The 27,242-nt window shown below is 42.1% G+C and overlaps 1 protein-coding gene across 1 annotated transcript; it reads left to right on the top strand.

Moving 5' to 3' along the window:
- The first annotated feature begins 3,005 nt into the window (after positions 1-3,005).
- On the top strand, positions 3,006-4,724 carry LOC120931520 (C2 calcium-dependent domain-containing protein 4C-like). The gene is made up of 2 exons (XM_040343053.1): positions 3,006-3,116; positions 3,376-4,724. Exon 2 carries the CDS (start codon positions 3,404-3,406, stop codon positions 4,610-4,612), a length of 1,209 nt encoding a protein of 402 aa, XP_040198987.1. The 5' UTR covers positions 3,006-3,116; positions 3,376-3,403; the 3' UTR covers positions 4,613-4,724.
- The last annotated feature ends 22,518 nt before the right edge of the window (positions 4,725-27,242 follow it).

Genomic DNA, 27,242 nt, shown 5'->3' with positions numbered 1-27,242 from the left:
AAATTTCTAGTCTTTAAGACTAAAATGGCATTTTAGTTTTAGTCCCATTTTAGTCTTCTGCAATTATTTTAGTTTTAGGCCTTGTACACACGGCCGGGAATCCCATCAGGAAAAAACGTTGGTTTCCTGACGGGATTCCTGGCAAGCTTGTCTTGCAAAGCCGTGCATACAGACGGCCATTCAAAAGAACCGCCGTTCTTTTGAATGACAAGAACACAGTGACGTCATTGACTACGACAAGCAGGCGCTCGTCAAATTCAATGCCGTCGCCACCATCTTGCTACACTCCACACTAAACTTGTATGCTACCGTGCATGCGTCAAACTCTTATCGAGCATGCGTGGGTTTGCCTGGGACAGGTAAGCATACAGACGACCGGTTTTCTCGTCAGGAAACACAATTTCCCCTTTGGGATTCTCGGCTGTTTTCCTGATGGGAATACTAAACTGCTAGGGAGCATACACACGGCCAGAGTTCCCGGCCAAATGCTCTCCTGGCAGTTTTCCTGCCGGGAAAACCGGTCGTGTGTACGAGGCTTTAGTCATATTTAGTCGGCTAAATCTCCAATACATTTTAGTCAACTAAAACTAATTTTAGTCGACTAAAATAGTATTTATTTAGTTGACTAAAATGTTTTAGTCGTTTTAGGCAACAAAATTAATGGGAGTCCATAACGCCATTGTCCATGATTTGGATGTCTTCCGAAAACCCTGGTTTCTTTGGCAGTGCCAAGACTGTGCTCACAGGTGATGCTGGCACTCACTGGACCTACAGCAACCCACCTATTTGGACCTCAGCTGTCCCCCTTTTTATAGCACAGATGGTCTGACTTGAACCAAAAGCCCTGGAACTAAGCAAGAAACACTTAACCCATTCCCCAGCCTGGGCCAGCTGCTGGCTTACATACATACTTCAACTTGCCAACACCCCATCCACCTCATTTGTGTGAATGGAGGAATCAGTTTATTTATTTTTTCCTTCACCTGAAAAAAACTACTCATCTATAGTCAGCCCCAATTGAGGCGCATTATGCCCTTCTAATGACACAAATTACTAATGTCTATGCTAACACCTGGACATTGCCACTGACCATATACCATATTTTTCGGACTATAAGACGCACTTTTTCCACCCAAAAATATGGGTGAAAATGTCTCTGCGTCTTATAGTCCGAATGTAAATCAGGCACCGCCCCCCGCCGCCGCTGTCAACGCCCCCTCGTCACTGCCGGCAAAAAAGATGGCAACCTGTTCTGCTGGGACTTGTAGTGCCTCTGTTCTGCTGGGACTTGTAGTGCCTCTGTTCTGCTGGGACTTGTAGTGCCTCTGTGGGGGACTGAAATATGCCAACCTGCTCTGCTGGGACTTGTAGTGCCTCTGTGGGGGGCTGAAATATTGCAACCTGCTCTGCTGGGACTTGTAGTGCCTCTGTGGGGGACTGAAATATGCCAACCTGCTCTGCTGGGACTTGTAGTGCCTCTGTGGGGGGCTGAAATATTGCAACCTGCTCTGCTGGGACTTGTAGTGCCTCTGTGGGGAACTGAAATATGGCAACCTGCTCTGCTGGGACTTGTAGTGCCTCTGTTCTGCTGGGACTTGTAGTGCCTCTGTGGGGACTGAAATATGCCAACCTGCTCTGCTGGGAGTTATAGTGCCTCTGTAGGGGGCTGAAATACGCCAACCTGCTCTACTGGAACTTGTAGTGCCACAGGTCAGGCCACAATAATGACACAGGTCGGGCTGCATTATTGGCAATGGTTAGGCTGCATTTCATGGGCACTGGTAAATATTTTAGTACACCATTTGGTTCAAAATATTTATTTTTCTTGTTTTCCTCCTCTAAAACCTAGGTGCATCTTATGGTCAGGTGCGTCTTATAGAGCGAAAAATACAGTAATATATAATACAGAAACTAGTCTTACCATCTCTATAAACTTTTTTATTTCAGGATTAATCTTCCCACTGGTGTTGCATTGTATACACAGGGGTAGATTCAGGTAGAATGGCGCTTCTTTGTGCGGGCGTAACGTATCCTATTTACGTTACGCCTCCGCAAATTTTACAGGCAAGTGCCGTATTCTTAAAAGAAAGTTGCGGCGGCGTAGCGTAAATAGCCCGGCGTAAGCCCGCCTAATTCAAATTCTGAAGAGGTGGGCGTGTGTTATGTTAATCAGGCTTGACCTGACGTGATTGACGTTTTTCCCAAACGGCGCATGCGCCGTCTGTGGAATTTCCCAGTGTGCATTGCTACAAAGTACGCCGCAAGGACGTCATTGGATTCGACGTGAACGTAAATGACGTCCAGCCCCTTTCACGGACGACTTACGCAAACGACGTAACATTTTCAAAATTCGACGCGGGAACGACGGCCATACTTAACTAAGGATACGCCTCATATAGCAGGGGTAACTATACGCCGGGAAAAGCCTAACGTAAACGGCGTAAATGTACTGCGTCGGCCGGGCGTACGTTCGTGAATTCGCGTATCTAGCTGATTTACATATTCTAGGTGTAAATCAGCGTACACGCCCCTAGAGGCCAGCGTAAATATGCAGTTAAGATCCGACGGTGTAAGAGACTTACGTCGGTTGGATCTTAGTCAAATCTAGGCGTATCTGATTCTATGAATCAGGCGCATAGATACGACTGGCCGGACTCAGAGATACGACGGTGTATCAGGAGATACGCCGTTTTATCTTCTATCTGAATCTACCCCACAGTTTTTTTCCAAAGAGACACTGAATGGATAAATGTATTTGTTTTGTATTGACTTTATCATATGTTCATGCTGGAACAAGGCTGTTATTTTACTCACTCAGCCTCATTTTAACAAGTGCAGCAAACGTCTGTAGTTATTATAGACCTGATGGTGTATGTGCTGTTTGTATCACAAAGCTCTGTTGTGTCACTACATTTCCTCATGTCCCTTTCCAGTAGAAAAGCTACGCCACCCACTTGCTGCTGATTTGTTGGAACAAGCCCAATTCAACTATAAAAGCCGGAGAAGCAGGCAGCAGAGCTCACTCACTGCTTGAGGCTACAACAGCACAGATTTCTTTGTTACCTGGAACTGAATCACACAGGAGCTGTTTCTGGGTGACTTCATCATTGCAGCAGGTAATTTCTACAACATTAACGGTTTATTTAGGAAATAGTAGCAAATAACTACCGTATGTTATTATATTTAATAAAAGGTGAATTTATCATAATCTAAAAAAGCATTACCTAAATAACAATAACTTCTCTATATAGAAAATTCTATACCCAATTCTGCTGTTCCACATTTGACTTCATCTTTTGCATTTTAAACAGTGTATGTTATATTATGAATTGCTGTACAAAGCTTGCCATTCCTAATTGTATCTTATCATTACAGGATCATTGTATTTCTCTCACCTGGACATATGTGGTTGTTGGACAAGCTGAAGGTACCTGACATGCACGGACAAGTGTCTGACCTGACAATGAAAGGGGCGGTCATGGATAAAAAGCAGCGTCTTACACCTTGTCACAATGTCCTAACCCCAGACAGGATTCCAGAGTTTTGTATTCCTCCACTACTTTCAACTCAAAGAGCAGTAAGACTGAAGTCACTCTACAGGTCTGTACCAGATCTTAGAAGAGCTGCTTATGGAGCCTATAATGCACCAGAGACACATATCATACAGGTAGACAGTGCAGATGAGCCTATGGAGGACGAAAATACAAATGGAGACCCTCAGGCACAAGCAGCTTTGTCCCTACCACATCTTTATAAGGCCCATACATCCTATGGATTCTGCACCTTGCTAGAAAGCCCCAACACCAGAAGGAAAGAATCTCTTTTCCATGATGACCCTGCTAGCCTTCCAATTCTGTTACAAAGACCTCGCTCTCTAACCACCACTTGCCAAAGGACAACGTCTTACGGTAGCTTCAGGGCATTAAAGCTAAGGACACTAAGTCGTTCCGGAACCTTGGACAGCGAAACGTCCTCTTCAACAGACTCTTCTCCATTTAGTTCCCCTCTGCTTCAGAGATCTCTACCACGGGGTGCCTCTTTACTGAAAGCCATCAGTCAGGACAGACTTTTTTCTAGAGCACTGAAGAAAAAAGGAAGGCTATCCAGAAACAACTCACTGTCGGCTGATGAGTGCAGCTCCACAGACAGCAGCCCAAATATAATTCGTAGAGTTTCTGATGGGATGATGGATTCTGTGTTTCCAATGGATCTTCTGTATTCCAGAGGTAGTTTTGTAGCCGAAAACACAGTGTTGCTCGAGAATGGGGCTTCTCTACGTTTATCTACAGAATATTGTGATACAGCACAGAGGCTACGTGTTCGACTCATCAGCATTGAAGGACTTTACAATGTGCACACTGACCCTAAAACAATCAATTGCTTTGTGGCACTCTCTATTACTCCTGGGAAGCAGCAGAAGCAGCGAAGTACCGTTATAAGAAGGAGCAGGAACCCAATCTTTAATGAGGACTTTTTCTTTGAGAACTTGCCACCCACAAAACTTCACAGCTGCTGCCTTAAGATTAAAGCAATCAACAAAGCGTGTGGAATAAAGAGAGACTGTGTCTTGGGCCAAAGTGAACTTTCTTTGCTTAGCATCTTATCCCTGTAAGAAAGAGGAAAAAATATTTAACATTTCAAGGCATTTTAATCCAAACTACGAACAAATTCATTATTACTGTTAACTGACAAAGGCGGTAAAAAAAAAAAAAATGAACATTTATCCTAAATATTTATTGAGTCCTTAAAGATCTCATAAAGGGTACTAATATAACTTATAGCATTTATTTAAAGATGTAGTGTTTAAAGAGGTCAAATATAGGGGCTAGAAATAACGTTAAAAATAATGTGCGGGTAGGTTGGTACTTAGCGTGGACTGCAAAATTTAAAAGGAGAGTCACCTTCTACAAGTGTTAATCAGTCTTATGAATTATCTGCTAAATCTTTTAACATCTGAGAACTGTCATTTGTTACTTTTGCACTCATGGTTGAAACAAAGGTATTTTCCATATGTAATTTGTAGGCAGTGTTGTGTTCTGTTTCTGGATGAGCAATTTGTGGCTCTGCAGCTGTAAGGCCTCGTACACACGACCGAGTTTCTCGGCAAAAACCAGCAAGAAACTTGCTGGGAGATATTTTTTTGCCGAGGAAACCGGTCGTGTGTACATTTTCGTTGAGGAAACTGTCGAGAAATTCGACGAGCCAAAAATAAAGCATGTTCTCTATTTCCTTGACGGGAATGGAGAAATTTGGCTTGTCGAGTTTCTCGACGGCTTCACAAGGAACTCGACGAGCAAAACGATGTGTTTCGCCCGTCAAGTTTCTCGGTCGTGTGTACGAGGCCTAAGCCTTGCCATGTGCTTGCTGGGCCTTCTAGTTTCAGTACAGCTAGAGAGGCATAGCTAAGCCCATTCAAGTGCTATGTCTTGTCATTTTGTAGATGACCTTGCCCATTCTGACTATACACTCATTAAAGCTGCTAATAAAAAGTATTTGAAAGTCATTGACTTACCTGCTTATACTATGCTACTATAATTATTTATAGAGCTAACATGCTGAAAAAAACGTGGTTTGTATGTAACTGTGCCAGCCTGTAATTGGGAAGTAATATTTGCACATCAATAAGCTTATAAAATGTATGTTTAGATATTTATTTTTTATTTTTATTATTATATGTCATTACATTTTATTTTGTATTATCCATTTAATGTAAAATTGTTTAAAGATGTACCAGAATTAATATATTACATAAACACAACCTGTAAAGAATATCATCTATTTTTGTATGTTTTAACTAATAAATTATTTGAAAAAAAAAATCAGCAGCATGTTTTAACATCTGTTCATGGTGTACATTAGCTCTAATGTTGCAGTTCTGTTGGTTCTGCATTATGTGGAAACAAAAAAGGTAGTTATTGCACGACACATGAAGATTATTCCTGTGACAGTCCTTGTAAATCTGCGTTCGCTCCTGTGTGTGTGTCTGTGGCGTAAGATTTATAAGCGGGAAGTAAATATTGACAGAGGTGAAGCTCACTATGTTATTTTCCTGCCTAATAATAAACTACAGTCTGGATTTTCTTTCCACGCGCATCATCCATATTCACGACGAGGCGGCATGAACACAGTCACTTAGTAACGCTATATTAACCCTTATCAACCAGACTCAAAACAAAAACCAAGTGTCTAGGAAGCCTTCACACATCACATATGTCAAAGGTGACACAATTAATGTAATCCTGCAGTGTGAAATAGGGGGGGATTTCATTATTTATTTTTTTATTTTTTATTTTTTATTAAAAATTGCTTTGCTATTGTTTTAAATACATTGATAGATTGACCCAGAAACAATTGTGTAGCTCAGGAAAGTAATAATGACATCAGAAGTTCAAATCTGCTAGTTGTCTTGTATCAGTAGATAATTCCTGAAGTCAGTGGATCAGCATGACAGCCAGGAAATTACTATTTTCAATTAGAAATTAGCAATGGCAGCCTCTATATTACTTCAGTGCAGGTTTAATATAAAGTAGATAAATGTTCTCAAATCTTGACTACTTAGGCTGGCCATACGAAGTGATTTTTTTTTTTTTTTTTTTATGCAAGCACGGGTTGTAGGAAGAAAAAAAACATGATTCCCCCACAGACACTGACAGTGTTGACAGGAGAATCCCTCCTGCTGAGCAACTGTTTTCTGCTAGAAGACAGTGATTATTGCTATTGTTATAGCAGCTGCAAGCAATAATCTTTAGAGAATCCGTCAGGCTGGTTGTATCCAAGTTGATCGATCAATCAATTTGGTACATTCAGCATGCCCATTAGCGGTTCAAATCTTGACTGGTTCCTGCTGAACCGGCTGAGATTCGAACTGTGCATGATCGGCCTTATAAGGGTGGTGTTATTGTATAAATGCAGTGATTTTCAAAAATGTTTTAATGCATTTTACACAAATATCTGAAGCTCCCTATGTATAAAGGGCTTGTACCTGGATCAAGTTATACCTCTGCAGGTTATGCTACACATGTCAATAAAGCTTTGTCCATATTTACTCAGACAAGTATCTTTACATTGACATAAGAATACTTGATGAGATAAACCTAGGTTTATCAGCTTGGGCTAAAATTGTTGATGGTAAATTATATCCCCTAAACAGACAACAAAAACATCAACTATCAGCATTCAACTTAAGAATCGGTATATATAATCATATGCACGTTACCATTTCTGAGAGGGTAAAAATATACCATTGTAGATTATCAGGTTTTAGTCCGACTAAGGGTAGACACCTGTAGTTATGCACCTCATCCCAGAAAGTTAAAGTGGAGCTCCACCCTAAATTGGAACTTCCGCTCATCGGAACCCTCCCTCCGGTGTCACATTTGGCACCTTTCAGGGGGAGGGCGGTGCAGATACCTGTTTAAGACTCTGCGGGGACCTGCGGGTAGTGCGTCACTTCCCGCCCCTGCCCCCCCCCCCCCGTTGTGTTCTGGGAAACACACGGCTCCCAGAATGCAGCGGGGACCAGTGAGCATGACGCAGCGCGACTCGCGAATGCGCCGTAGGGAACCGAGCAGTGAAGCCGCAATGCTTCACTTCCTGGTTCCCTCACCAAGGATGGCGGTGGGGGTAGCAGAGTGACAAGCGATTGCTCGTCTTCTGCTGCCGACGTCGCTGGACTCCAGGACAGGTAAGTGTCCTAATATTAAAAGTCAGCAGCTGCAGTATTTGTAGCTGCTGGCTTTTAAAAAAATTTTATGGCGGAGCTCCGCTTTAATGTATTCAAAAAAGAGAGGGGAAGGATAAATGGACTATAGCGGTGCTTATTCACATAATAATGGAAACCAAACAAAGATAACTAAAAAAGTATATATGAATTATCTGATACAAAAAAGTAAAAAATGGGTAGCAAACCACATAAGGTCGTTATTACAGGATAAGTCCAATTTGGTGGTTACATATAAAGGTTTTCTGAAACATGTCGGGATAACGTATGACTATTCAATCTTCAGAAAACCTTTATATGTAACCACCATTTTGGACTTATCCTGTAATAACGACCTTATGTAGTTTGCTACCCATTTTTAACTTTTTGTATAATAAAAATAATTCATATATACTTTTTGCTTATCTTTGTTTGGTTTCCATCATTATGTGAATAAGCACCGCTATAGTCCATTTATCCTTCCTCTCTCTTTTTTGAATAAAATACCATTGTATACAGTAAGTATGAAATTCTCATGCTTCTTGCTCCTAAGACTCTAGCTAGCATGGTTTTTGGGGAAATAGTCTATGTGCAACCATAAAGAGGTGCTAAACTGTTGGCCAAGGATCACATATTTGAGCAATAATGATAATCATATTAATGCCTGCTTACATTATTGGCATTCATGCCTGGAGACATACTGCCTTAAACATTAGTACCGCTAAGTGCAACGTCCAGACCAATCCAGCTGTAGCAGCAGCCTCTTATAGAGTTTAATGAGAAGCTCCAGGTGTAAGTGGGTCTGGGCAGGGCACCGAGTGGCACAAATACTTAGGGCAGAATACACCTGAGCACGAAGGTACAGAATGCAAGCAGTCATTAATATTATTATCATTTTTTTATTATCATTGTTATTCAAATTATGGGACCCTTGGCTGACACCACAGGGTTGGTTCACACATGTAATTGGTGTCGGGTGCATTTGCAGGTGTGAATGCACTCCCTAATAGGCTTCCAGCAGTAGGGCCTGACAGTGCGCTCGTGCAATCTACCTGCACCTAAACACTTGAGTATCTGAACTGGAGGTAATTGCCCAGTGTGCATGAGGTTTTTGATCATTCCAGAAAAGCTTTTCCTTCAGCTCCTTCAAATTTTCTTGTAACTGTAGGCGAACACAAGCATCAATTTGACCCCACTAAAGCTCAGAAATTCAAATGAATGTTCTGTTTGACCTAAATTCTACTAGTGCATGGCCAGATTTAGGAGATATATTATTAATGGGGCAATATACAGCATGACAAATTGCTAGGTAGATATAAGGTACAACAGGAGTAAATTAGCAAATAAATAACATAGAGACATTTTGTAACTTGGCAAGAGAAGCAGAATAGAGTCAAATTTTTACAGACAATGTATGTGGTTTGAATTTCTTTTTTGAATTAAGGTGTATAAAACTCAATCCCCCCACCCCCCCTGTATTGTTTTTTTTTAGACAGTGAAATGCGGGTCTTTTCTTGTACAAAGGGTTTTATTGAAAATACACATCGACAGGATAGTACAAAAACAGTGGTGGACACATCATGAACTAACCGGTATAAAACTGCAGGCATCAGGAAGGTTAACCTGAAATCCAAAACTTGAGCTAGCCCTTAGAAGTCCGAGGGCAGAGGCGTAGGCTACCAGCAAAAGGAAGTGCGCATCTCGTAAGTCCAAGTAAAGTGACGTTATACTGATCTTGGTTCATATACTGCCTGTCACAAAGGGTCATATGTGAAACTTATGGCGAGATGACGTTATAACACATAGCATTATAAAAAGATAACAAACTAAAAGGATTACATAAAGGAGGGTAACATTCACCAGTATGTAAGGTAAACAGCATCACATCATGCGTCCAATCCCAGCAGGACCAAGCCTGTGGGCCAGAGCAACAGAGAGAAGAAAGAGAGAAACGGTAAGAGGAAAGAGAACCAGGAAAAAGAGCATATAATGCAAAAGACAAAGAAAATAAAGAAAGTAAGAGAGAAGGGGTAGATAAGGGAGGAGGGGGGTCCAGGGGGTGGAGGGAACAGAGGCTATTTTAAAGGGAAAGGAGCGTTGGGTCAAATCGTGAAGGGTGGTCGTGAGCCACCCAGGGTTGCCATGAAATGCGGGTCTTTTCAATAGTCCGCTTCTGATTTAATGCTGGTTTTGGAATTTATAATATTAGCGGCAACTGACTAAGATCATAACGTACCTGGCATACTGTACTGGCACAAGTATTTAAAGTGTCCTACTGTGTCCCCTTGCTGTTTTATAAAACACAAACGAAGAAAGGGTTGCGCTAGGAAAACGGCACAACCTGACCAATGTGCGTATATAGTGCATGAATGAATTCCTAAATAAATAAAGATATTAAATATATATATTGAATAAATAAAATGAGGAAAAAAAAATTGCAAGTAGTCCTTCTAATTGATACGACTAGTAGCATATGCTTGGACAATAAATTTGAGTTCAAACATCAAATGGGTGAAAAAATAAAAAATACAATTTTTTATCCAATTCCAAAACCATCCAAACAGTGAAAAGATGAAAGAAAAGTCCACCACCGATTCAGATTGGGGTTGATTGAAAAGGAGGAATTCCTCAGGATCACACCAAGGGAAAGGTAAGTATATGCTCTTACCAGACACGTAGGACCCCCTGTTAGATGGGGTCAAGAAGGCATATAAATCCACCCGATCCGGTGATGGGAGATCGCAGGAATTATGGGCTCCTCGACTTCCAGCTGGTCCTCACCAGGTTCATGCAGGTGGCTGTCTCCTCAAAAGCGCTCCACTCTAGAACTCTGTATCCCACAAAGGAATCACAAGGAGAAACAAAACAAGGGCTCGAGATGGTGAAGTACCATAAAACTGGGTTTATTAAAAAACGTGTAACATATACACTAAACGTTTAAAATTGCCGGCAGAAACTAACATAAAAAACAAACGTACACCTGTGCTTCTGGGGTCACGTTAACGCAGTGACGTCAATGCGTGGCTCCGCCCTGACATGTTTCGTCATACATGACGTAATCAAAGGGCATGGCCGCGCACTGAGCGTTCACCTCTCATATACCCACAGAGCCTCACTCTCGTGTAACAGCGACCGATGAAAACAGCTGCATTTTTTCTCCCTTTAGACAAATAGGAGATGCCAAGAACATCTAAGAATGGGAAAGCGACGGAGACACCGGAAGTAGCGAAATAAGGGCTAGTCACTGCAACACAGATAGGAATATCCTGTGTTACCGGATCAAGTCCAACTTCACTAAAAGGTCGTCCCCACCCGATCTCCGATCTCCAAGCGTCTACAAATTTGTAAATCAGCCTAACCACAATAATACTGCCTATCACAATATATGCAAATATTAACAAATTACATACAAGCAGATAACCACAATTTATGTATTCATCATTAAAGTGGTAGTGGAACCAAGGCAAAAAAACATATATATCCTTTAAATAAAAAAATCCATATTAATGGAAAAAATTTATATTTAAAAAGCGGGATGAACTTACACTCTATAGAGCCATCTAGTGGATAAAGGGTGGAAGAACAACCACAGTAATCAATCATATAGGTAATACCATCTAATGCCTCACTAAGATAAAGGGACCAAGGAAGGTCTCAGTCCACTATATAAAGGTGATATGCATATGTATGTCGCTTACTAAGGAGCTGGGGATTACATTAATTAAATGAACTTTGATCTTACAAAAAACTCACTCCAAAAAACGTTGTCTATGCCAACCGCAGACCCGAATTGGTCTTGTGGGTTAGGTATATTGACGACCTCCTCCTCCTGTGGAGGGGATCCAGGGAGAGCTTTTTTTCTCAGAAAATAGGTGCAGGAACTCAACCACGACCCTGTTCAGATTTCACAAACAGTAAAAGGGTCTTAAAGGGGCATTAAATACCAGGATTGCATTACATACAGAGTGTAGAGTTCGGGGGGGTTACACACAGAGTGCAGAGCTGTCACTTGTAAACACCGAAACCAGACTTCTGTGTTTACAAGTGATTGTGGTGAGCAGGCACCAAAGGGTCTGAGCCAGAGGTGTTGGAACTCAGTTCCCCCAAGTTCCCTCTGAAAAAAAAGCCCTGTCTATATCTATAGATTAGGGCTGTTACTGATTACAATTTTCGTTTTCGATTAATCGATTTTTTTTTAATCGATTAATCGACTAATTTCGATTAATTATAACGCACATACAGATCCAACTACTTTGAACTGATCTCCTTGTATTAATCAGTGGTAAATGTGATATACACTATATACAATTACTCAACACTAGTTAGTTTCCAAAAATCCATGACTTAACTTCACAGTTCACACAAATACGTTTTAAATTCAAATTGTAGCACTAACGCAAATATTTTTTTCTTATTAAACTTTAAGAAAAACGTAGAAAGGTAGTTTAACTTTAATTATAAAACTTATCTAGTATATTGACTGTCAGTCACTTTATAGTAGGCAAGTAGGCATCACTGTGTGTGAGTGTTTATATTTTCTGGAAGCAGACATGATCGCATTTTATTGACAATATACCCTGAAGAACTGAACAGTCTTTCGCATGGAACAGATGTTGCCGATATACAAAGAATTGTCTGCACAAAACTGCTTAGAACAGGAAAACAATGGTTATTTTAGAAGGGACAAGACACTGATGGTGGAGAGAAAGGATTGCTGCTCACCCCGGTTTGAATGATAAAGAAATTTTCCCAGTGGGGTTTTGTGTATAAAAAGGGGGGGGGTAAACAGATTGGGGCATTATTTTTAACTACCCTGTATCATTCAACAATGGTTATTTTTGCCCCCTTCCCCTGATGGAGTCTGTAACGGTCACCACCGTCTACGACAACTATGACAGCTCATCTGACTCTCCAACCATCCAACAGACATCAGACATCCCATTTCCCAGAATAACGAGACTTGCTCTGTGTTCTGGTTTCAAATGCAAGACAACTTTAATGGCTAGCTCTCAAGTTTATATACAGTTTTCAAGGCATGCTTCAGTGATCACAGGAACAATCAAACTCTCCACACCCTGGAGGGCTTTAATACACCTTCAGATGGCTATATTTATCACTGCACCTGAGAAGTCACATTCCTTCATTAACAGAATTCAAAGAAAACACCATCACACAATGAATCCCCCTCAATCCACATCTTTAGACAGACGTTCTGTCTCCGCATACAGCTTGACAAGTTCCATTCCACACATACAACAGTATTTAGTTTACATAATGAGAGATCCTGGACCAGACTCAATTAGCATGTCAACAGTCTACACAGAGAGATGAGTCATAGAATAAACCAACACTTTCCAATATCTCCTGCAATATGAGCTATCAGTAATGTCCCTTGTCCTGTTATTTAGGATATCATTTCTCAGTCATCCTATGGCCCTATCGGACATAAGGTGACCCTAGACATAAGAGTTATTAATGACGCTGGCACAGGAGTACCCCTCATCCTTCCAAATTTTCTGTTTGTCCCGGGTCATTCCGTTACATCTCTCCCCTTTCGGTGGGAGACTGACACAGGAGGTAACCCCGAACGGGTTGACTCTGAAGTTAGTCAGTAGTACCAGTCCTTCAATGCTGGTATCCATACCGTACCCCAAATAAATTGCTCCAAACAGAGCATTACTCACCCCCCCAACCTCTGTCTCTCTCAGAGAACCTGCCTGCCGCTGGGGAGAGGCCTGGACTGGCCCTTCTCCCTGGAGTCCTTTCAGCCGCTGGAGAGAAGACAGGGTGACTGGGCTCAGTCCATCATGCTGTTGGGGATCTGGGCCAACTGGCCCCCATCCCTGGGGTATACCAGTGGAGACTGAAGTCCCATCCACTGGTAGGTGAAAATCCCCCGATGCTTGCAAAGCAAAGCCGACATCCTCCTGTCTCGGTGACGCACCATTTTCTGGGGTTGTGTCAGTGAAGACTAAAGTCCCATCCACTGCCCCAGGAACTCCCTCTTCCGTTAGTTGAGAGCAGAGGCTTGTGGCACTCTGCTCTGTTGCCAGCTCTTCTGCTGGGTTGCTTTGAGTGGAGACCACAGTCCCATCCACTCCCACAGGAACTCCCTCTCCTGCTAGATGAGAGCAGAGGCTTGTGGCACTCTGCTCTGTTGCCAGCTCTTCCGCTGTGTTGCTGTGAGGGGAGACCACAGTCCCATCCCCCGATGTCAGCTCAAGCTGCAGTTGTGTGCAGCAGCCAGTAGCATCCTGCCCTGCTGCCAGTGATTCAGCTGGGAGTAAAAGCTTTACCACCACAGCTTATTGCTGGGGAGAGGGGCCAACTGCCCCGGCTCCCTGGAACTCCACTTCCATGGTGACTGGCATCTGTACCTCTCCCCTCTCTTCAGTTGGCGCTGCTGTGACTTCTGCTGCTGCTGCAGCACCTCTTTGCTGTAGCCAAGTGGCATCCACAGCCGCTATAACCCGGTCTATGATCTCTGGTGGAGGATTAGGTCCATACTGTGCCAGTCCAGTCCACTCCTAGATTCACAAGGAGTTTACGTTGGCGTATCTATTGATATGCCGCGTAAATTGAAAGATACGCCGTCATATCTATGCGCGCTATTCAGGGAACTAGATACGCCTGAATTCGTGCTTCACCCGACCGACATAAGTCTTAGTACGCCGTCGTATCTAGGGTGCATATTTACGCTGGCCGCTAGGGGCGCTTCCGTAGATTTACGCGTAGAATATGTAAATGAGCTAGATACGCCGATTCACGAACGTACTTGCGCCCGCTACGCCGCTTACGTAAGGCTTACGTCCGGCGTAACGTTACCCCTGCTATATGAGGCGCAGCCAATGTTAAGGTATGGACGTCGGAACAGCCGTCAAATTTTACGTTGTTTACGTAAGTGGTACGTGAATGGGGCTGTGCGTAGGTTACGTTCACGTCGAAAGCATTGCGCCAACGTTTCTTAGGGAGTATATGCGACGTGATTCTGAGCATGCGCGAGCATGCGCCGTACGAACGGCAATTCATTTACATGGGGTCACGAGTAATTTAAATGAAGCACGCCCCCTACCTGCCTATTTTGAATTAGGCGGGCTTACGCCGGCCTATTTACACAACGCCGGAGCAACGTACGGCACGGGATCTTTCAGAATACTGTTCTAGGCTCCCTGTTTTACGTTGGTGTAGCGCATATGAAATGCGCTACGCCGGCCAAAAGATACGCTGAGCTACGTGAATCTAGCTCATAGTGTGTAAGTATGTATCTGAGTGTATATATGTGTGTGTGTGCGCAAGTACTGTATGTAATTAAGAATATGTATACAGTATCTCACAGAAGTGAGTACAACCCTCACATTATTGTAAATATTTTATTATATCTTTTATATCTCTAATATTTTATTATATGTGACAACACTGAAATTACACTTTGCTACAATGTAAAGTAGTGAGTGTACAGCTTGTATAACAGTGTAAATTTGCTGTCCCCTCAAAATAACTCAACCCATTAATGTCTAAACCACTGGCACCAAAGTGAGTACACCCCTAAGTGAAAATGTCCAAATTGGGGCCAAAGTGTCAATATTGTGTGGCCACTATTATTTTCCAGCACTGCCTTAACCCTCTTGGGCATGATGTTCCCCAGAGCTTCACAGGTTGCCACTGGAGTCCTCTTCCACTCCTCCATGATGACATCACAGAACTGGTGGATGTTAGAGACCTTGCGCGCCTCCACCTTTCGTTTGAGGATGCCCCGCATATACTCAATAGGGTTTATGTCTGAAGATACGCTTGGCCAGTCCATCACCTTTACCCTCAGCTTCTTTAGCAAGGCAGTGGTCATCTTGGAGGTGTGTTTGGGGTCGTTATCAGGGGCAGCCCGGGCGCCACCACCTCTCTCCTTGCCACCCCCTATATGCAATGGAAAGATCCATGCATTGCATGAATCTATCCTTGGCCGCCACTGCCACCCCTATTCATGCAACTGGCCCCTTTCTGGGGAACCGGGCACATGAATTACAGTGGCCAGGTTTTTTTCTGAAGCACCTGATAAAGGCCAGAGGCTCTAATAGAATTCAAAATAGGATGGGCTTGGGTCGCAGAGGATGCGTCCCGAGCCCACCCAGGAGTGATTATTCACTGTTGCAACACTGATCCTCCTCCCGGCCAATCGGGAAGCCGGTCTGATACCCCTCAACCGATTGGCTGAAAGGACAGGTGATCCCATTGAATACCTAGGAGGAGGGGAGGAGACGCACAGGGGAAGCGAGGAGGAGAAAGGCCGCCCGGTTCCCGCCGATGCCTGGATGCCCGATCCCCACCACTACTCCTTGGATGCCCATCACCTAGATGTGGTAAGTACCGGTGGACCATCTGGAGGACAGCGTAGGGGAGTGGTGGGGGGTGTGAGTTGCCGCACAGGGGGGTTCGGTTGTTCAGCGACCCCCAAAACAAAAAAACACCAGCTCCCACTGGTAGCTATCATGTTGGAATACAAAGAAAATGTTAAGGTACCAGAGATTGTTCTCGACATTGGAGTTCATTACTCAGACCTACATGTACTATATATATTCATGATTGCAAGAAATTGTGTGTTTTTGTCTTGTTAACATGTTTTATACTAATCATCACATGTATGATCGATTTTTTGGCTATTTTTCAATAAATATTTGTATTTTACCTTACTCTTGTAGTGTTGTTGCCATTTGAAGTAAAATTTGCAATAGTATCCACTCTATTGTAACCTATATAGATATTGCATATATGTATTAATTGTATATCCCTATAACTGGCTAGTCTATGAGAGTATGCTAGGCTTAGTGATATCAAGTTAGCTATGAAGACAGACACATATGCTAGTAAACAATATCTTATTTATTTCCCAAGAAAATAGAAATATCACACACTAAACAGCAGATATCTATAGAGCCTATAACAACAATAAAACAGTACATATACTTATCACATCCTCTAGGTACAATAGAAGCAGCAAATATTACGCCAACCATAAAGTGCAAAATGAAAGCAGCTAACACAACAATCAGACAAAAATTATAACAATATAGAAATTATAAAGTGTAGCGCTGTATATAAAAGAAGTGGAATAACCTACTTCAATAACATATATGGTGTTGAAAGGTAAAAATATGAATATAAGGTGTTAGCCCTATATGTGATGTGAGCGTCTAAAAAGACGCAATGGTAACCTGTGAATTAACAACAAGCAGCAACTTGTAAATATCAAAAGTGGCTATAAAAAATATATATAAACAGTGTAACATATAGCTAGAATTCATGAAAAACCTAGGATCATATGGGGAATAAACAACACATATATAAAATATGAGCAACCATAAATTATACAAGAAATGGAATGTCCCACTGCAATAAATAAGATTGAAAAAAATCTAATGTCTCTCTCCCACTTCTCCCTGCAGGGCAGAACGTCGGGTGCTTGTAACTGTAAGTAGGATCTGGAGATGATACCCTTTTTCTCTGTTTCATCAAAAACTGAGCCTAGAAAATTGGAGTCCTCTAAGTGCAGAGATGAACAATTTTCCTGGGATCTAACTGCATGTGTTAACCTAAGATATTGATAGTGGGACTCGCCCAATAAAGGGAACTCCTCTTTCAGCCTCTCATAAGATTTAAGGTCCACCCCATCAAAGATTTGAAACAAATATTTAATACCTGCTGTCTCCCATCGAGAGTAATCACAAAGTTTAACAAGCTCAGTGTAAAACCTGTTTCGCCAAATGGGTGTACTAGGCAGGAAACCCGTAATCCCTATGCTCTGTTTAATACTACTCCACAGTTTTTTAAAAAGACAGACTGTAGGGCATATCACAGGGGCATCAGGGAAACCCATCTCCATGTGAGATAGTGCAGAATACAAAGGGGTTGGGTCTATGAGCAAAGACCTAGAGGGGTCTACCACAGTCGACTGATTCCACCCTGTAAAATGTTGTAATTGGGCTGCATAAAAATAGGTCTGGGCATGAGGAACAGCCATTCCACCCTGATCCTTAGGGTATTGCAGGGTGGTAAGTTTTATCCTGGCCACCCGGTTGTTCCAAATAAGGGACCTAAATTGGGAGTCAATACGCTGAAACCAGTACTTTGGAATCCACACCGGGGCATTATGTAAGATATACAGCAGTTGTGGGGCCCAAATCATCTTAGTCAAGTTTACTCGTCCCGTAACTGACAAAGGTAACTTACCCCAGGCGGAGCATTTAGTTTTAAACTTTTGTAAAAGGGGTTTAAGGTTGAGGGACACATAATCTGTCAGATCATTGGTCACCACAATCCCTAGATATTTGAAGAAGTCCACCAGCTGTATCCGGGATACACCGTCTGGCAACTCTGAGGGGGGAACGTCCAGCGGGAGGAGCACCGATTTATGCACCATTGCGTATTTTTAGTTGCTCACATCACATATAGGGCTAACACCTTAGATTCATATTTTTACTTTTCAACACCATATATGTTATTGTAGTAGGTCATTCCACTTCTTTTATATACAGCGCTACACTTTATAATTTCTACATCCTCTAGGTAGACTCCTCGCTGGCTGAGCTCAGATGTTAAAGAGGGCTCTCTGTTTCAAACAGTCCTATTTAAAGAACCTCACTCATACTTCCTCCAAACCCCCTTACTGCCAGCCCCATTTGCTTTTGGACCAATCAGAGTGTTCACAGGGCAATCCTCCTCAATAGATTATATTACTGACTGTCCTGCCGTACTTGGCCTCTGGGGGCAGTATTGCCTATATCCTCTCCAATAGCTTGCTGGTCTTTGATCATTGCCATTACTTATTTTGGCAGTTACAACTTTCTTTGAAGCTTGTTTGCGGAGGGGCTAATCAAGGAATCTCACAAACAGATTGGAGCCGCTTGTGTCATGTAAAGTTAGAGGCTTAATTGAGTACATTCCAACTTGGGAGCCAAATGGCAGTCCTGTCCTCCATGGAACTGATCAGCCTGGCTAACCGTTGCAAATGAAAACAGATATGTAGAAATTATACTAACTCATGGTCTTTAACAATCCTATTGTCTATAGTGTATAGTAAAAAAAAAAATGCCATGCGCCAGTAAAGTGTTTGGGTTTGGCTCGAAGGAAAGATGGCAACCCCCACGTGCAACAGAGTACAATAGAACATACAGTTCAAATAATAGGCAATGTAGGCTTTCCTCCTGGCATGTATAAAACAAGCACAAAGGCAGTCGATTAAGGAAGTAACCATGCACAAATAAAAAGAACAACATGACTGAATGCCATTCGTTTTTCTCGAGGGGTTGAACCGAATGGACTTAGATCTTTTTTCAGCCAAATGAATTATGTAACATGCCACTAAATGAAAGTGTGACATTGTTAACCCCAGTGAAGGCACATCCTAATACAAATATTTATAACACATGGTAAACACGTGCCATTGCTAATTATACCAGCTCACGTTTTGTATAATAAGCCAACGTGAAATAAATTTCCTCTCACTTAAGCCCATCGTTTTCTTCTTTTCTTCTTTCTTTTGTTACCTAAAACTGAGACATCTACAGTGTTTTAGTTGAAATTTGCTTTCAAGTAGGTAAAAGTACAATTGCACCTATGGATTACCACCTGTGCAATTCCAGTGAGTGAAAAAGTTGATAAACTATCCCACACTTGTCCCACAATCACACTAGTTTAATAATAATAATAATAATAATAATAATAATAATAATAATAATAATAAAAAGATAAACAGAGTAAGCATAGTCAAAACATAGCCAGAGTTCAGGAACCGGATCGGATAGTCAGCCAAGCCAAATGTCAGAGAGAGCCAGGGATAAACTAAGTAGAACAGCAAGCAGGATCAGGAGCCAGAAGGGATTCAGCCAAGCAAGTCTTCAACAGGAATGCAGGAGATAGTCTCTGTGATGTTGACCAAGGCGGAGGCAGAGAGCAACTGAGCTGGAAGGCTTAAATAGGCAGGACTGACGAGCAGGATCATCAACAGGTGAGTCACTGTGGAGAGATAGGAGCTGTCGGCAATTAGCCGACAGCTGAGCGGCCAGCTCAGAGAAGGAAGGGCTGAGCCCAGCCCTGACAGCCAGACTATGGCCAGAGGGCTGGATGTTTCCAGAACAGAAAAAGTGCTACTTCAAAGAGCCCCTTACAAACAGCATCAGTCAGTGTATTGTAGGAGTAAGATAAAGGGTTAAAGCTTCGGTACTTTGTTTTCTTGGGGCCAAACTGACGCTGGGGGAGACTTCCCCTCTTAAGACACTGATAATATAAACCAACATTAAAAAGCAGCAAGCAACAACATCTTGTGAAAATAAAAATGGGAAAATTCAATAAAGTATTTTTTTTTTGTGATAATGGTAAATGTGATCATGTTAATCATAAATATATGCAAAAGATGTCACAACCTTTTTGCAAGTTATTTGAAAAAAAAAAAGTATATAGACATGGAAACAGCCATGTTTGCTCATTGTCTGACTCAATGCAAATCTATCATTGCTCTGACTGAGACAAATGGGCTTTCCAAGTGGTTTATCTTGTAAACAATTACTGTCTCATATGTTGTTCAACAAGGTTGCTTATTACAATCTGTAGAGACAATGGCCAAATCTACACATCTGTAATCTATATTTAACCCTGGAAACATTAAAAAAGCAATCAAGTAAAAATTGGAAATCACTATCACAACTGCTTTTTATAGGGATTTGCTCTAAAACACTGACAACAAATGGAAATGTGAGATTATTTACCCCGGTGAAGGCACATCCTTGTTAATAAAAGTATTTTTAGTGCAAGGTAAACACTTTCACATGACAAGTCATGTGCCACTGTTAATTGCACCAGCTCACGCTTTATATAGGAAGCCAACATGAAGTAATGACATCTTCATTTAACAGCCAGGATACCAATTTCCTCCCACTTAAAGGGGTTGTAAAGGTTTGTCTTTTATTTTCTAAATAGCTTCCTTTAAGCCAGTGCATTGTTGGTTCACTTACCTTTTCCTTCGATTTCCCTTAATTTTTTCACTTCCTGTTTCTCCTCCGTAAGCTTTCCACCATCATCTGACCGGTGGAAAGTCAATCAGAACAGCTTACTGAACACCTTACTGAGGAGGAACAGTAAGTGAGAAATTCAGACAAAGAAAACAAAGAAAAAAACATTTGGAAGAGAAATCGAAGGAAAAGGTAAGTTAACCAACAATGCACTAGCCCAAAGGAACCCATTTAGAAAATAAAAAGCAAACCTTTACAACCCCTTTAAGCCAATGATTGTATTGTTATGCTTTCCCCTTCATTATGGTGATATTAAAACCACAGTTTTTAAGAACTTTCATCAGCTGATTTAATCATTTACTGAGTATGCAGATTCTTTGGCCGGGATTCAGAAAGGACTTAAGATGGCCTATCTCCAGATACGCTGTCGTAAGTCCAAATGCGCGCCGTCGTATCTATGCGCTTATTCAGGAACTGAGATACGCCTGAATTTTGCAAGATACGACCGACGTAAGTCTCCTTACGCCGTCGTATCTTGGGTGCATATTTACGCTGGCCGCAAGGGGCACTTCCGGGGATTTACGCGTCGAATATGCTAATGACCTAGATACGTCGATTCACGAACGTACTTGCGCCCGTCGGATTTAGCTACGCCGTTTAACTAAGGCGTATGTCCGGCGTAAGTTTACCCCTCATAAAGCAGGGGTAAGTCATGTTAAGGTATGGACGTCGGAAACGTCGGAACAGCGTCGTATTTTACGTCCTTTGCGTAAGTCGTATGTGAATGGGGCTGGGCGTAAGTTACGTTTACGTCGAAAGCATTGAGCCGACGTATCTTAGGAAGTATCTGCGACGTGATTCTGAGCATGCGCGCGCATGCGCCGTTCGATCGGACATGCATTTACATGGGGTCACGCTTCATTACAATACAACACGCCCACTGCCTTGCTACTTTGAATTACGCGGGCTTACGCCGGCCCATTTACGATACGCCGACGTAACTTTGGGAACAAGTGCTTTCTGAATACAGTACTTGCCTCTCAATGTTTCGTCGGCGTAGCGCATATGAGATGCGCTACGCCCACTCAAAGATACTACAATATATCTGAATCGTGGCCTTTAACTTTATTTATGTTTCGGTTTAAGCTGGTACCATGACCACTGCACCAGGTTTCTTGTTTCACAATGGTTCCTTTCTCATGCAGCATCTTATGGAGATACCTTTGCATGCAGGAACTAGAGCTCTGTCTCCCTACACTGTGTGTGTCAAAAGAAACACACAGCCCTATACCCTTGGATTACAAGGCACTCCCCTGCTCCTCCTCCCCGATAACAGACTGACTCCAGACTGCATTGTCCACTGTGAAGACCAGAAGTTCAGGGAAGCCGCACTGAGATACCAGGGCCATCAGCAATGAAAGTTGTAAATTACAAGTGGTGGAGTTCGAATTTTAACAAATAGTTTATTGGGTAATGTTTATTTTATTGTGCTCAATGTGTTAAGCTAAAAAAATGCTGAGGGTTTAATATTACTTAATATTAAGCCCTCCACAATATACAAGTTAAAATTTTCTTCCAATTAGTTAAAATAAAAATAAATTGTAAAGATAACCACCCTCTACGATTCCAGGAAGAGTTATTAAATTATCCTTTATATGTTCAGAAATATTTGAATTACAGACAGTCCCTGAATTACCCATAGGAAGGGAAATTCACTCCTGTAAGAGTTATTATGGGAAAATGTGTCTCCACTGAAGCTTAATCCTTGTTTCCACAACAACCCAAAATGTTCAAAATCCAATTGTTACAGGAACAGAAAGTGAGGTGAAATCTTCTGAACAGGGGTGCCAGACAGCAAAGAAAATGTTACAGGGGTGTCAACCCTTCTCTATGCTATCCAAAAAATGTAAAAATATTTTTTCTTTATCGTACATAAAGGAAACACAGAGCAACCATAATAATGACTATATGGTTATACGCCACCTATAGGTGAATGGTCACTGGCAGATAGTCAAACAGGAGGTCCTCCCCTATATAACCCCTCCTACAGAGGAAGGACCTCTGTTTTTTCACCAGTGTCTGTAAGGTGGTAGTCACTAATGTGATACACATGCTCTTGGAGCATACTTGGAGGTCTGGACGGTTCTATTTAGAATCATGGACTTCATTCAGATTAATTCAAAAGAGTTGTCAGCCAAAATGGATGGTACCCGAGCCTCATTGGAAGGAGAGAAGATTCCTCGAGGTTTGCCTGTAATGCAGCCTAATGCCGCGTACAGACGGTCGTTTTATGCGATGTAAAAAAACTACGTTTTCTGTGAAGTAAAAAACGACGTTTTTGAAACTTCAATTTTCAAAAACGATGTTGCCTACACACCATCGTTTTTTCACAGTGCTCTAGCAAAGCGAGGTTACGTTCACCACGTTTTTCCATTGAAGCTCGCTTCATAACTAGCTTCTGGGCATGCGCGGGTGTAAAAACGTCGTTTGAAACGTCGTTTTTTGCTACACACGGTCAATTTCTGTGAAGTAAAAAACGACGTTTTGAAAAACGACACATAAAATTGAAGCATGCTTCAATTTTTTTTGGTCGTTTTTCAGAAGACATAAAACTACGTTTTCTCCCACACACGGTCAATTAAATTTACGTTTTTAAAAACGTCGTTTTTTTACATCGCATAAAACGACCGTCTGTACGCGGCATTACGGACCCTGCATAATGGAACCCTGGGCAGTGTTCTGACAAAATGTGCTTTCCTGCAGGGTGCTATACAGATCCAGGGGAGTGGACCTGACATTAAGGGGACCCAGTCCCTGAAGGTCTTTTATGACAAAGCTCATTGTGATGGGTGAAGATTGGACTCCTGTTATGTTCAGAGTCCTCCATAAATGCATATTCTATAAACGCATGAATAAATATGTGCTTATATATAAATATAAATATAAATATATATATTTTGCATTTTACAGCATACGTAAATGCATGAACTGCAAGAATACTTATATACTTGCATATTTGCATTCCTAAGTACCTACATAATGGCATACCTAGGTACCTGTATATTTACATACTGTACCACCACTGTAATCATCAGTAAACACACGTCTTCATGTGGCAGTTTATTTCCAGGCTCATCAAAGATTTCTGTAATTGCAGTAGAAAGTTTTTTTTGTGAATCTGCACTTTGGGTTAGCCACAGCTCCAGAGGGTTCACAAAGCTTCTAGCCCCAGTGCTGGGCTTGCTGAAGATACCTTAATACTCAATACCTCAATAATCGTTGTTCAGGAAGCAGTCAATTCCAGGGGTTCCTTCGATATTTTTCTGCAAGAGGATGCTGTGTTTAGGTCGAAACACGTTTATTACGTACAGTCCTACTCCAGGTCTTGGTAGAGGATCATTCACAGAATGTCAGGCAAAATGGTCGGCCCTCACGCATGTTCACTTCATCAAATCTGGCCCTCTTTGAAAAAAGTTTGGACACCCCTGCTTTAGGGCATCCCATATAGTTATTATTATGGTTGCTCTGTGTCCCGTGATGTACGACAAAGAAAATAGGATTTTTTCATCATACTTACCTGTAAAATCTTTTTTCTTGAAGTACATCACGGGACACAGAGGTCCCTTCCATCTTTTTTGGGATATTTATTGCTTTGCTACAAAACTGAGGTCCTTCCTGTGTATGAGGTATTATATAGGGAAGGACTTCCTGTTTGACTATCTGCCAGTGTCCATTCACCTAGTTGCTCTGTCTCCCGTGATATACTCCAAGAAAATAATATTATAGGAAAGTATGACAATAAAATCCTATCTTTTGGCTGGAATTAAACTTAAAAAATGTACCTGTTCTAACTTACATACAATTTAAACCTACAGAACTTATCTTGTTTGTAAGCCGGGGAATGGTTGTATATAGATTCCATGGTTAATGTTATTCAGTAAATAACTTATGAGGTTTTAATTATCCACAGAACACGTGAAATAGCTAGCACTGTAGCCAGATTGGGAAATTATTTCTTTGGGTTTTATTTACTGAAGGCAAACAGACTGTGACTGTGCACTTTGCAAAATGTAGTTGCACACTGCAAGTGCAGTTGCTCCAGAGCTTAGTTAATAAAGTAAAGCTTGATTTGGAAATGAATACTCAATCACATGCAAGGAATAAAAAACAAAAAAAACAGCATTTTTGCTTGCATGTGATTGGAAGCCAGCAGAGCTTCTCCTCATTTACTAAACTCTGGAGCAAAGTGCACAGTCTATTTGCTGTTACTAAATCAACCATATTGTCTATAGGCACTAGAAAACTATGTCAGAAAGCAACATGTTAGAGATTTCTAAATATTTTCTATTCATCTGCATATGCAAGCATTAGAGGGGACTGGTCTTGCTTCCCTCTTTGTTCCACAGGCATAAGCTTCCTAGATCAGAAAATCAAGGCATTCATACATTGGTCTTGTATTCATCACAGGAAGCCTCTTGCATCTTTCACAAGTCCTCCCCATGGAGACTCCTCACACAGGGCTCTATTCACTATGCAGTAAATTACTGCACAGCTTTTTTCAAAAAGTATTTGGGCATTTACTAAGAAACGCTACTAAAATACTGCATGAGTTATTTTATGAAGTCATGCGGTATCTTAGTAGTGAAAACCTGCGGTAATTTACCACCGGAGGTAGCCGGCGTCCTTAACACAGACTGTAAATAGCTGGTTGTTAAGAATGGGCAGTTGCCAGTATCCCTAACAACTAGTAAATGTCATGAGTCCCTGCTGACAGCTGAATAAAAAAAAAGAATTGCCGGGTCTGGTATGGATTTTAAGGGGAACCCCCAAAGTAAAAAAAAAAGACAGAGTGGGGTCCCCTCCAGAATCCATACTTGACCCTTATCATGCAGCCTGGCAGGTCAAGAATTGCCCCCCCCTTCTGAACCATACCAGGCCACATGCTTCCCAACATGGGGGGTGATTTATGGCAGGGGAGGGCTCTAAATTCAAGCAAGCCTGCTAAGGAGAAAGTGACTCATAGCAAATGGTGCACAAATGCCCGTAGAAGCCATTTAATATGATGTGTCCTCTATTCTCTGCCATGACTCTGTAAACCACTTCATCCCCTCTGACACATCTGTATTTATCTTAGTGTGTTGCAAAGAGCTATGTTAGCTTAGGCCAGGGATAGGCAACCTTAAAGCGGGAGTTCACCCGAAAACATTTTTTTAACATTAGATTGAGGCTAATTAGGCGAAGCAGAATCGTTTTTTTTTTTAAATCAATGTAGTACTTACCGTTTTAGAGATAGATGTTCTCTGTGGCTTCCGGGTATGATCTTTGGGACTGGGCGTTCCTATTTGATTGACAGCCTTCCCAACGTCGGTGCGGCTCTATACGGCGCCTGCGCACCAATGTTCGGCTACTTTCGGGAACTCGTGACGCGCTGTATGCGACCGTCGGAAGGAGCGCCCAGTCCCGCAGCCCATACCCGGAAGCGGCGGAGAACATCTATCTCTAAAACGGTAAGTACTGCATTGATTTAAAAAAAAACACCCGATTCTGCTTCGCCTAATTAGCCTCAATCTAATGTTAAAAATAGATTTTTCGGGTGAACCTCCACTTTAAAGAGGTGGAGATCTACTTACAACATGGGAGAAGTCAAAGATCACTGGGCACAGTGGCGCCCAGTGTCACCTCCTCACACCTGATTTAAACCTCTAATTGTCATTCTACCGTGGTGCAAACGCATGCATTGCATGGCAATCATAGGTTTAAATCAGTTAGTGAGAAGGCAACATATCACCTCCTCACTACCTATCAAACACACTTGGATTGCTTTTGCCTGCTGCAATTGTGAAAGAGCCCTTAGTTGCGTTCAACAGTGGCACCATTAACGGTTGTCCAAACGTTGGGGGCGTAATAAAACCCTGTAGTTGAGTTTACGGCCCCCAATCCCCACCCCATTTAGCTGCTGAGGCAGCAGCCAAAGGTGAACACATGCTGCAGCAGGAATCAAGCCCTGGCTCACACTGGAGCATTTTGACATCCGATTTCAAAAAGTAGTTTCTACTTTTTTCAAGCTGCGATTTACATTGGCATCTGTGCATAAACCTGCACTTATGTCATTGAAATCGCGGCCAAAATCGGGACTGAGATGCGGGAGTGAAATCATGCGAGTTCAGCTAAACATTCCCGCAGCTCAGTGTGAACCTGGGCTAAACCCCCTGTTGCTTTGGTGGGTGCTACCACCTGCCAATCACGACCCATTTAAGTAAATTGGCCACTCTGCAAGCTCCCTGCAACTGCATGCTTCTGCGGGATCCAAAGGGTTAAAGTAGGTGGTGAGAAAGCATCACTCTGCATGGAACAATAGTCAGCACTACAGAGGAGGCATCAGCTGATGCAGCACTTGTTCTCTATTACAGCTCCAACTTTACAAGTAGTCCCTCTGCATTGTACTCTGTTTGATGCTCTTGAATAGCAAACCCACACCATGATCTACCAGTCACCTGGCCATGTTCTACAGGCTGCTGAACCCTGGCCTAGATATTGGTATGCTA

This window comes from Rana temporaria, chromosome 3 (genome assembly GCF_905171775.1).
Source record: "Rana temporaria chromosome 3, aRanTem1.1, whole genome shotgun sequence".
In the NCBI taxonomy this organism is placed as follows: domain Eukaryota; kingdom Metazoa; phylum Chordata; class Amphibia; order Anura; family Ranidae; genus Rana; species Rana temporaria.
This window is presented reverse-complemented; position numbering and strand designations above follow the sequence as displayed.